Here is a 12,131-nt window from a genome sequence, read left to right as displayed (position 1 = left end):
ATTTAGCATGGAATTTGGGCTTTTTTCGTTATAATTCAATAGTTGATGGATTTAGGGGACTTAAATCATGTAGTTAGTAGGTACTGTTACGAAAGTATATATTTTACTAACATCTCGACTCTTAGAAAGTCAATTTTGAACCTATAAATTGAGTATCTGAGACTTGATTTTCATGATCTGATCAGATCTGATGTGATGTTTTTCCACATGGCGGCCACTTGGAAATTGAGTTTTAGAAACTTGATTTATATGTGAACAATTAAATACTCCATTTATGTTGTCACTTGCATCCACGTGGACTCTAGCTAGATATCGAGTCTTAGAGACTCGGTTTGTAAAAAGAAAAATCGAGTCTTTGAGACTCGATTTGCAAGGTGTGGTCCAGTTAAATCCACGTGGTTAGGGCAGCTGCTCTTTAGTCCACATTACCTATTTTCCTGAGGTCTACCGTTTCCCACACCAAAAAATCAAGCAGGTCTCTCTCTCTCTCTCTCATACAAAACTTCAAATCAAGTGGTAGTTGGCCGTAAAATATTTTTGAACTCTCTGCTTGGTGTACTCACTGCTAGTAAACTTGAGTACTGAGAGAGGGTTTGGATACCACGTCTGCGTCTGCGTCTAAAGCTTTCCGCGTTTTTTTTTTTTTTTTTTTAAAAAGACCAGCGCTTAGTGCACTGTTCATGGGACATGAACAGTGTACTAAGGCATATGAACAGTAAAAAAAGAGTAAACAGTAATTTTTTACACATTTAAAAATTATTTTGCTACAGTATTTTTAGTTTTCAGTTTTCAGCAATAAGTTCTATCCAAACAGACCTTGAATATAAATCGAGTGTCTAATACTCGAGTTCCACTGGCTTTTTTTCATAATGGAAATCGAGTGTTTAATACTCGAGTTACACTGGTTTTTTTTTTCAGAAGTGTATTTGAAACTAACAAAACTATGAAATTGAACTTGTTGTACCTATCTATCTTAAACTTTCAATGTGTAATTTGAAACTTCTGGAATTAAATAGTTTAGTTTAAAAAATTTTAAATTGTAAGATTTATTTTGAAACCAAACCACCTTAAATCATAGGATTTAAATTAGAATTTATTAAAAAAAAAATAAAATGAACCAAAGTAGTCTATAACTTTTTTATTTTTGAGAAGAAGTCTAGAACCAATAATCTAAGTTTGGCGGCTAGGCTATGGAAATGCAAACGGATTAGGCACCCATTCTAGCCGGCCTAAACCATTCTTACCAAAAGATAGTTGATTTTTTTGAAATTCAACATCATGCATCTTGACAATTTGACTACCACTACTGGTAGAATGTTTCTCTGAACTGCTTTTTGAATATAACCAACATGGTTGTTTACTGGAATCATTTGGCACAGGCCACCATAATCCATCTTCCAAAGTATTCATATTAGTGGAGAAGGGCGACATGCAACTGCTTCCACTAAGTAGTTGCCCCATCAATTTATGATAACTTGTACGCACTATAGCAACTTCTTCCGTTACAGATTTTCCAACACCATTAAGTGTGCTTTGGTTCACTTTCCCCACTTGGTCTGCTACAACTTCTTCTCTGAACTTCAGGTTTCTCCATTCTGAAGATAGTGAATGCAGTTTCTGCTGCAAATCAGCAGACATAGAGGCGCACTGTTCTAGGTGTTCCCGAATTTTAGCAGAGTTCAGCACCTCATCACACAAGAACTTTAGAAGAAGAATCCTCTGCAACCAAGATAGGAGCAGAATAAGTTTAACATGATAAATATGAACAATAACAACTTAGATAAACCTAACACACATAACCAATTACAAATATAATGCAGCTTGTAGTAAACAAAACCTTCAGACTAAATCTAACATATATTAGACCAGAAACATCCACCATGTGCTGACATTGGAAGCTCAATTCCACAAAATGAAAATAGAGAAATAATCACTATATAGTTTCTGAAGATCAGATATTAAACCATCAATCTCTCTTTGCTCTTAAACTTATATTATTACTGAGGACCACGTACTGTATCATCATTCTACTTTTGTCTAAAAGAGAAATGGCAGAATGTATATGCAACATACACACAGAAAAAGACCCAGTAACTATACTGGTTACCTGTATTGGGTTAAGAGTTCAAAAAATCGAAGCTTTCAATAGAAAAAGCAATGATCAAATAGGCACTACTTAGATGGCATACATTCAATATGTAACTTACAAATGCAATAGGGCCTATCAAAAATCAAGTTGAGGCAGTAAAAATATATAAAGGGACCAATGGACAAACCTCCTCTACGGTGTATTCCCAGTACTCCTTCATCGCCATTGTGGTTACCAAATGGGCCAGAGCTTTTGGAAATCTGTGATTGAACTCTCTTTGACATCTCTTTTTCCGGAACCTGCTAATGACCTCAGTACTTTGTGAAGGTCCTTGACTGAAACAATTACCAGTAACACAAGAAGGACAATACCAGTTTCCATGAGGAATTTTGGCAAGTGGAGGATTTAAGCAATATGTATGATACCCCGAATCACACTTATCACACAACAACACTTTCTTATCATCCTTATTCACACCGCACAATTTACAGACACCCTCATCTGAAGGAGCCTTGGGATTCTCTCTTGCACATTCATTAATATCTCCCATCTTGTTTTTTGCTTCAGCACTTGAGCATCCTCCAGTTTCATTATCCACAAGTTTCGGGACAAAATTGAGAACCTGCAGTGGATATTAACCATGCTAAAGCTCCAACTGGATTGGAAAATGTGTAAAGGTAAATTATATAAGAAGTGAATTTATGACTGCATGAGAAGGAAAGCTATGCTTTCAACCAATTAGCAAGCACCAAATTAAAGGTATCCGCAATTCCTGGTCACTATCCTCTACACCCTTTAGAAGCAAACTGTCATCAGCATAAATTCAAGGCCAATTAATTTTTTTTAGCTTATGTGTGTGTGTGTGTGTGTAGGCAAAGCAAGAAACTCAAGACACCAATAGGCAAGTACATACTGAAGGCCCAGAAAAAATGCAGCCCTGAGGATTACACTCTCTATGGTTAGTTGAGTGAATCAAGTTGTTTTGTCGTTTATCACCCATAAGGATCACATGGAAAGGAATTTTAACCATTGTTCATGTGGCCCTCATAGTTATGATGTGTTATTGAAAAGAAGATACAAAAAGGAACAATGGGAAAAAGAGACATAATATTCTTGCCTAAGCTACATGTAGAGACCAGTCTATGTAAATCTGTTGCTATCTGAAATTATTTATTGTCAGAAGTAATTTTTATGTAAATTAATTCCCTATGCTTCATTTAACTTCTAAGAGGGGAGGTGGAGGAAAATAGGAATTTTGCAACAGTCATCCCTATCCCAACCTGTTTTAAAATTCAATCTTTTCAATTCTCTCATCATGTGTTATTGGCAATGTAAACAAGAATGAAGGGTACAATTGTCCTAAATCTTCAAAACAGTTCCAAGTTCGTCATGACTACAGAATCTCTGGGTATTCCTTGCAGCCTAAGGACTAGCAGAAGATCAAAAGAAGTGTTGCATTAAAAGTGACAACATATTGATCAATGCTTTACAGAGAAATTTTACTCCAGAAATAGTGGAATGGCTAACAAGATTATGCTTTAATGACATAAAGCTTAGGTGATTTTGTGTAGGTAAATCTTTATGTAAATAAAAGGAAAAAAAGAAAAAGATCTTGGCCTCACTTAGCCACAAGCACAAGATTAGGGATTCCTGCCTTGTATACACAGCCACTACAAATTTTACTACAAGTCCTTTACAAACTAATGTAGCATGCCACATCAGCTATTAAAAAACTAAATTGCCATGTCAGATTTTATTCATTTTAGTTTTAAAAGCTTAAACAGCCAAAGTTTTTTGTTTTTATTTTTTTCAAAAATCCCAAAACAGCCAAATCTTAGATAATCCCAATTTGCACAATCTGATCCAGATTTCCACCTCTATTCTCATTTTTGGCACCAATCTTGAATCTCTTTTCTCCAGTACCTATATTTAGAGAACTTGACTGTCCATATCATCTGTTCTCACTACTGGCACCAACCTTCAACCTTTTCTCTGATCCCTGCATCATCGAGTAGGAACTTTCCCTTTTAATTACACTAATCTGTCTAGAGCTTGCACATTGTGGGAGGTTGTCAATTTCTGCCGTGCATATCTGACAATAAGCCAGGAAGCTTCACATACTTATCAATGACACAAAGTAAAATCTATTGTTTATTAACCCTCCATAACTGATAAATCATTTTATGATGTTTCCTATATTGAATTAAAACACAGCTTGTATGTCTCTTTACCTTCCACGTTTGGGTTAAGGAGTATTGAGCACTCTCAGGTTGCTTACCTTCTTTTTTGTTTTGCATGCTAGATTAGCTGTTGATGAGAATGGAGTTGTAACATCTAGTATTAATTGTTTCTATTGACAATCAAATTTTCTAGATCTAAGTGCCGGAGAGCAAAGATTCAGTATTGATGCTGGCAAGATTGGAGGAGGAACTCTGGAATAAGATTGTGCAAATTGTGGGGGATTTTTGAAGATTTTTCTGTTCAAGGTTTTTTTTTTTTTTGGGGGGGGGGGGGGGGGGGGGATTTTATAACTAAAGAGAATAAACACCTGACTTGGCAATTTAGTTTTTTAATAGCTAATATATGCATATGCCATATCAGTTTGCACAGGACTTGTAGCAGTTGTAGCATTGCTCAATCACTTATCTATGATGTATGTGTTGTCACAAAAAATGGTGACAATCCCTAATATTAAAGATTAAAATTTTGCTTGACTTCCTCATGAAATAAATCTTGAAGATTCAAAACCATTACTTCTTCCTCATGATGCAAGTTTTGGATTCACTTCAGGAGTAAGAATAACATACAACTTGGTGATGGTGCAACCATAGCATTGATAGAGAAAATATATCCTACAGCTTGAGCCTGAACTCAAAACGTGTGAGCTAAATTAGAGTAATCTTTGTCCAAGTAATGCTGGAAAGTCCAGAAGTCAATAATTTTATGCAGGACAAGGAGATGGTGTTATAAACTTATAAACAAGGTAGCATCATCAAGGAGATATTAGTAATACTTGCAGATCTTTTATTTCAGGTGTAGCATCAGGTTATCCACTTAATAAGCTACTAGTATCATAGTTGTATAGGCGATTCAACAGATCATGCACATAAGGCTGCAAAATAGAACTAACCAAAACTGGATCCCCTTTGGTTGAATCAACAATTGCATTCATATTGGATATGTCATCCCTTCTATCTTCCTGCAAGCATACAAAGAAAAAATATTATTTAAAAGTTAATATAGGAGTTATAAGAAGCTAAATAACCAGTATGTTATAGAGATTTACCAAGAAAAATGACAGGAAATAAAGTGCTAAGTCTTTAAAGTCCGAGCAAGAAATATAGCTTGCAAATTAAATAGGAAATGTTTGCAAGAGAAACAGGAGCTCTTCTCATTATTTTCATTTCAGTATAAATAAATGAATGTAGAGTTATATATGTTACACAAGCCAAAAACGCCAGTCATAACAGAAAAGCTTCAGTTGAAGAAAAAACACCTATGCATAGATGATACACCATGCTTACCATTACACTACTGCGACCAATCCAGGCATAAAATATATTCTCATATCTTTCATTTCCAGGATATGTAAACTGCACTACATAGCAATCCCCACTGTAAAATTTTGTCTGCTCTGGAGCTAGAAGAAGGGATAGCTCATCACCATTCACCCACCAAACCTAAAACATTAAGATTGCATCAACAAAAACCATAGGATCGCTTGTGCTGACATCCATAAGTCAAGAGAGAGAACAATTTTTGGTGAGAATCTACTTTTAATGTGCCTCTGCAATTTATAAAAGGCTCTCAGTCCTTTTCAAGAAGCTCTTTCACTTCATAACCCTGTTGCTTGAATATTGCTGGAAAGAATAAATGAAGGCTATAAGTATTACTACTACAACAATGCTACTACTTGTACTCTTTTTTTGTTCAATAAAAATTTGTTGCAACTTGACAGAAGGCTTTGATGTCATTTTTGTAGTAGTGAACTTGCCTTCAAACTTATAAATTTGTTTCTAAATCAATATCACCATTAATTATATGATATGCCCATAATGTCTAAAAAGAAAATAGTAACAAATGAACTCATATTCTAGCAATTACATACTTCTAAATAGATGGTTTTCCAAGCTCCCTCAAGGCATGAACTCATATACTAGCAGCCTTTGATCATCTTCAATGCAGTAACCAATAAGCTTGACCAGATTAGGATGAACCAGATCACCAAGAAAATTTACTTTAGCCTATTACACAAGATGAGGAAAATAGATGAAATATAATAAGAAAAACATCAATAAATTTGGGCAACGAAAGAGAGGAGAAAATTGTTATTGAAATTTCATAAAAGAAAAGTAATTAGGAAAGTTAAAAACCAGCCACTCTTTATGACCCTGAAGCCCATCATGGTTGAGAGTTTTTACAGCAACAGTAAGCCCTGTGCCAGGTTTCACCGGAGCAGTTCCATTTTCTTCAATCCACCCCTCGAACACAACCAAAACCTCCTTCACCTAGAAGACTTTCAGGTTTAAAATTTCTTGTTGCCAACTTAAGATCATTAAATGAGAATTTTCGCAGACGAGAAGCAACTTTAAGCTCTTCTTCAAGCTTGGAAGTGGATGAATTACTTTCTGCATTACTAGTGGTTGAGGATGGGACAATTGGAGCTGCAGCTTGGTCTCTGCTTGTATCATTGGTTGATTTACTTTCAGCTGAACAGAGTTGCAGAACCAACATATAAGAATTTAAACTAACATAAATGAATAAGCTAGGCAGGTAGATATCACGCATTACAACACTTTGTAACAAACAGCAAATCAGATTTAAGCAAACATAATAAATTAATATTAGTAGTGATTCTGGAAGAGAGTTTGTGTCACGCACCAAACCCAAAAAGGTCCAAAGCGTGAGAGAAGAACCATTAAGAGCGAGAATGTAGGAGTTTTTTTTCTTCTTCTTCTCCTCAACCCATGATAAGAAGAAGTAACTATACTTAAATCTCTATATTACAAGTCAGAACTCTATAACACATTTACAAACAATAACTTAAATCATATGCCTCCAAATAATACATGAATATATACCAAAACTCCAAATGGATAACACAAAACCACAATCCCTTCTAGAATACACAACATAAACATTGGAGTTAGGCCTGCAATGCCTAAAGCTAACAAACCTCAAGTATCCAACCTCTAATAGAATTAATTATGGTCTCGTTAAACTTTGCAAGATTGAGTCATCAATCATTAATGGCCCAAGTCTCCCAATTTAATATGGCACTCCAATCACCACCAATAAATGAAGCTCCATGCCCAATGTGTAGCTAATTTATTTGAAAAACTGTTGGAGATTGAGATGAGCTAAAGCCCAGAAAGTAGTATAATTAATGGGGATGAGGGAGAAATAAGTTTCATGATTATAAATAGTTTGCAAAACATGTTTTAGTTTGGGAAATTGCTAACTGAATACTGCAAGATCTTTTTCAATAATAATGTAACAAGAATGATTAAATGATGAAACACAGTTTCTCAAAATAATACCATGAAACTATATATTATAATCTGTGAGCACTAATAATATAATTTTCAAAGCCATAAAATCTAACATACAATAATTTTATCACAAGTATATGTTAGAACATATGTGCTTCATCTGTTTAGAACATGTCATAATTTTGTGTAATTGGCTAATCTTTTGACAAAACGCACTTTACTTGTAATTTGGTAGAATTAGTATGAGTTTTATACTTCAAGAAACTGTGTTTCAAGATCAAGTGTTGAAGTCATCAAGTCTATCTAAGAAATAAGCTGAAAAGTGCATAGTCATTAAAACTCGACAACTAGCATATGTCGAGGTTTAAAGAGCTGTTCTAGCCTTGTGGCTCGACAGCTTCTCAATACCTCTATCTGTCAAGATTTAAGAAAAACAGATTCTGAGTTTTGTTTTGATTCCAATTCGTGGATGCGTCTTTGGACCTTCTTTTCTCCTAACCCTAGACATATAAAAGGATTGCTTTAAGGGCCGTCAATAGTATGCAAGTTGCACAAGCATTGAGAAATCCTTGTTCATGCAAATTGTGACTTGAGACAAAGTTCTTGCCCTAGTTCATCTCTCTTGTGAAGAAGTTGTTGTGTCTTTGCAGCATAGGGTTTTGTAACCAAGCATCTTCTTGATCTTCATCGTGTGGATGAATTGAAGAACTTTGCAACCAACAAATCTTCTCTACTTGGTGATTGAAGTCGCGTACTGGGATCCTCACAATTGGTTAGTCACGTACTTGGGAGCCGTGCATTGAAAGAAGAAATTGTCACTACAAAACAAGTCCAATTGGGTATTAGGGTAAGGGTTCAACTGTAGGTTGGTGAGGTACTTGAGATTCCTTTACTTGTAATCGCTTGTTGTGATAATAGTGGAATTTCGGGAGTGGTGACCTTAAATTCACTCGGTGGGGTTTTTTGCCGTGTAGGTTTTTCCCATTCGTAAACAAATCACCGTGTCATTTATTTTCTGCTGCATACTTAATTTAATTGGTGATTTTTTTGTGCTACCACGCGCTTTACATGTTAACTTGGCTAATTAATCAACTAATTCATCACAAGGGGTCAATACATTTTTGGCCTATCAGTATACCATATTAGCACATAGACCGGTCAGAGGATCCACCCATTCACAACTGGTATGATATTGTCCTCTTTGGTATGCAGACTCTTGGCCCCATTGACAACAGCCTCACCCATACCCTCAAGGTTTTTCTCTCCCCTCATGGGCAGCAGAGAGAGCGCGTCAAATAGGACCCCTCTTGCATGTGGTCTCTTGGCTCCATGGGCAGCAGCCTCACCCACACACAATCAAGGAGCCTCTTCCCCCATGGGCAGTAAGGAAGAATGCGTCGTCCATCGTGAAAGGGCACTGACCTGGATTTGATTTCGTTGTCACAAAGTCTACGGAAACCAAATCGGGTGATCACCGGGAAATCACACATGGCATGGTGTTAAAACCACTTAAAACTCACAGTATACATTTCCTTTCAAATACAGTTTATATCCAGGTAGTTTTGGAAAAACCTTAAAATAATCTAACTTCTACAAAGTTTGTAAGGTTTTCAACTACATTCTTGTCAAAAAGATTTTCTATCAATTTCCCACATAACAAGACAAGATAAGCATCTTTAATTTTCTAATATACCATAAAATCCATGATTTCCTTATCAAAGATTAAATAAAAGATGCTCATTTTTCCATATCAACAATTCATGCATTTTCCCAAATGCGATACCAAATATGATGCATTTTCATATATAATCATAAATATATTAAGGTTATGACACAATAGTTTTTAGGAAAATATAGTTTCTATAGGTGGTTTCCAAAAGCATGTCTAACCCAAAAACAACATTTATACAACATGGTTATCTTTTAAAAATCCGATAAAGAAAACTACTTACCTCAGCAGTCCAATCAAAATTTACCTCAACCGGGCACCACATTCAACCAATCAAATTACTAGTACCATCACCAAGTACCTTGGAACCTAGAAGCACAAGTATCAAGCCTATTAATAACAAGGCCTACTACAACATTACGCTATCAAATTTTGTCTCCATAAATCGGAAAGGATTCCCTCAAAAACCAAACCTAAAGCCTTAAAGCCTAGCTTGATCGTCCCAAGACAAGTACTCATTCCCAAACGGAAACCAAATAGGCATACAAACTCATAGTGCCATAGCACAAAACCAAGGCAATTTAAGTCTCCACTGCAAGCAATGTGCACATATGAACATAACATAAAACACATCAATTCAAAATAGAGGTAGCATATCTCATGAGTTCCCCTTTTGAGCACTAAATGATTAAACCAAACCATTATTAAAATTTACCAAGTAGAACAAATGTCGAAGAAAGCGCATGAATTTACAAGCCAATCCAATCAACAAAGATTGGAATTAAATTCCACAAAATCTCAACGTTTTCATCGCACTATCAGATTTAATACAAAGCAGGCCAGCCATTTTTGTAAAAATCGTTTGGTCCATGAAAGTCATCCGATTAACTTGAAATTAAATAGGGATAAGCTCTTATATGTGTCGTACGTACCATCAAAAATTCAGCTCAAAATGATTTTTCTATAATTTATTAAAAATCACCTATTACAGCTGACTCAAATCTGTCAGGGACAGATTTGGAGTCTCAAAAGAAAGTTACTATAATCTTAATACTATTCCAAAAGATTTGAGACTCGATTAACCTTAAAGCTATATATGTGTTAGCACACATTAACAACTAAGAATGCAACCCATAACCTCATATAAAAATCATCACAACGCAAGCGAGAAATTCAACCCCATAACTCATATAAGCAATATATCAAACACTTAGCATGCAACAAGCATAAAGTACATATCAATTTAAACAATTTCGTAATCAATACCATCAGCCTTCACATATGCCAAAATCTTTCCCAAAATGCAAGGAACTCACTTTCAAAAATCAATTTAATCCTCAACATAAACCAAGATCCCCTATGATTTCCCAAGAACCCAACTCACATGGTTGCCAAACATAACATCCAATTCATCTCATTAAATTAATAGCCCCCAAGTAAACTCTTAAATGTCCCAACACCTCAATAAAACATCCCCCAAAACAAAACCCACAACATCAATACAAACAAAATAAGATAGATACCCATGACATTAGAAGAAGGGTCTTAGAGATTTTTACCTTAAATTCTGGTTGAGAAATGGCACAAGTAAAGGAGTACATGGTGGCTAGAGGGACGATCTTGTGGTGGCTAATCATGAGAGATGAAGAGGGAGTGAGATACGGGTGAGAGGAAGTGAGAGGCCGGCAGCACAAGAAGAATGAGAGAAGCAGAGAGAGATCAACGTGAAAAATGAGGAAGGAGGGGGTGGAGGGCTGACTTATTGGATGGGGCTTAATTACAAGTTTGCCCCCCAAAAAAATCTTGTGTTTAATTACCACTCCACCCTTAAGGTTCCTCCCATATTTCATCTAGCTTCATAAATCACTTAAGTATTCATAAGTCCTCCACAAAATAATTAACCACACTGATAAAAAAATAAAGTCCAATTTAGATATTATTCTCTTTGGAAAAAAAATTGCTTTAAAAAAATATTTGAGTGTTACAGTATGAGAGTATGAAGTTTCCAACAGAAAACCATAATAAACATAAGACAAATTTATGAAATATGTGCCTATCTAATAGAGAAATCTTTGTCTCTCTTTTGTCTAATTACCTTTTTTGAACCTTACGCTGTCTCGTATAATGAGGAGGAGGTCTTGTATGTCCTTCGTCAGATGCCTCGGGCCCAACTTTGTGTCCATGTCTGTGCCCCCCTGTCCCACAAGGAGGTGCCTTTGATATGCGTTTCGGCCGACCTGCTGGCTCTGCAGGTAACCCAACAGCCTGCTCAGCTTGAACATGGGGTGGGTCGATGCCCGAAGAAGGGCCAGTGGACGTACTGTGGGAGGGTGGCTGCCTGTGCATGTCAGGAGGGGTTGGATCAAGACCCTAGTCAAAGTATGGAATATGTGACAGCTCAAGAAATGACCGTGGGGTGGGTGGACGGATGTTAGACCCAGGACATGGATGTGGGGTGGGTGAAGGGATTGTGGGGCTAGGGAATGGATGTGGGGTGGGTGAAGAAGGGCCAGTGGACGTACTGTGGGAGGGTGGCTGCATGTGCATGTCAGGAGGGGTTGGATCAAGACCCAGGTCAAAGGATGGAATGGGTGACAGCTCAGGAAATGACCGTGGGGGTGGGTGGACGGATGTTAGACCCAGGACATGGATGTGGGGTGGGTGAAGGGATGGTGGTGGGGCTAGGGGATGGATGTGGGATGGGTGAAGGGATGGTGGGGCTAGGGGATGGATGTGGGGTGGATGGGTGGGGATCAGGGGTAGGGACAACTCTCGGGGTAGCAACAGGCGGACGAGAGCCACGTCCGACAAAAGCTCTGCTCGTGCTTGGGCTCTGAGTAGGCGCAAACGTAGAAGTAGCTGCCTCCTCATTTGGGGCCTC

The 12,131-nt window shown here is 36.9% G+C and overlaps 1 protein-coding gene across 6 annotated transcripts; it reads right to left on the bottom strand.

The window, feature by feature from the left end:
• Positions 1 to 1,113: 1,113 nt before the first annotated feature.
• Positions 1,114 to 11,875, bottom strand: LOC142636144 (methyl-CpG-binding domain-containing protein 9-like). Of its 6 annotated transcripts, none has more exons than XM_075810242.1 (7): positions 11,346 to 11,875; positions 6,463 to 6,798; positions 6,198 to 6,333; positions 5,614 to 5,769; positions 5,220 to 5,288; positions 2,277 to 2,711; positions 1,114 to 1,719 (listed from the first exon to the last, which is right to left on the bottom strand). In XM_075810242.1, exons 3-7 carry the CDS (start codon positions 6,240 to 6,242, stop codon positions 1,189 to 1,191), a joined length of 1,236 nt encoding a protein of 411 aa, XP_075666357.1. In that variant the 5' UTR covers positions 6,243 to 6,333; positions 6,463 to 6,798; positions 11,346 to 11,875; the 3' UTR covers positions 1,114 to 1,188. The 6 variants fall into 6 exon arrangements, with proteins under 6 accessions (XP_075666357.1, XP_075666361.1, XP_075666356.1 ...); XM_075810246.1 differs by adding an exon at positions 5,864 to 5,949 and having other exon boundaries at positions 6,198 to 6,798; positions 11,346 to 11,872; XM_075810241.1 differs by having other exon boundaries at positions 6,198 to 6,798.
• Between the last annotated feature and the right edge of the window lie 256 nt (positions 11,876 to 12,131).

This window comes from Castanea sativa, chromosome 5 (genome assembly GCF_040712315.1).
Source record: "Castanea sativa cultivar Marrone di Chiusa Pesio chromosome 5, ASM4071231v1".
Classification (NCBI taxonomy): Eukaryota; Viridiplantae; Streptophyta; class Magnoliopsida; order Fagales; family Fagaceae; genus Castanea; species Castanea sativa.
Note: the sequence above shows the minus strand (reverse complement) of the source record. Positions and strands in the feature narration are given on the sequence as shown.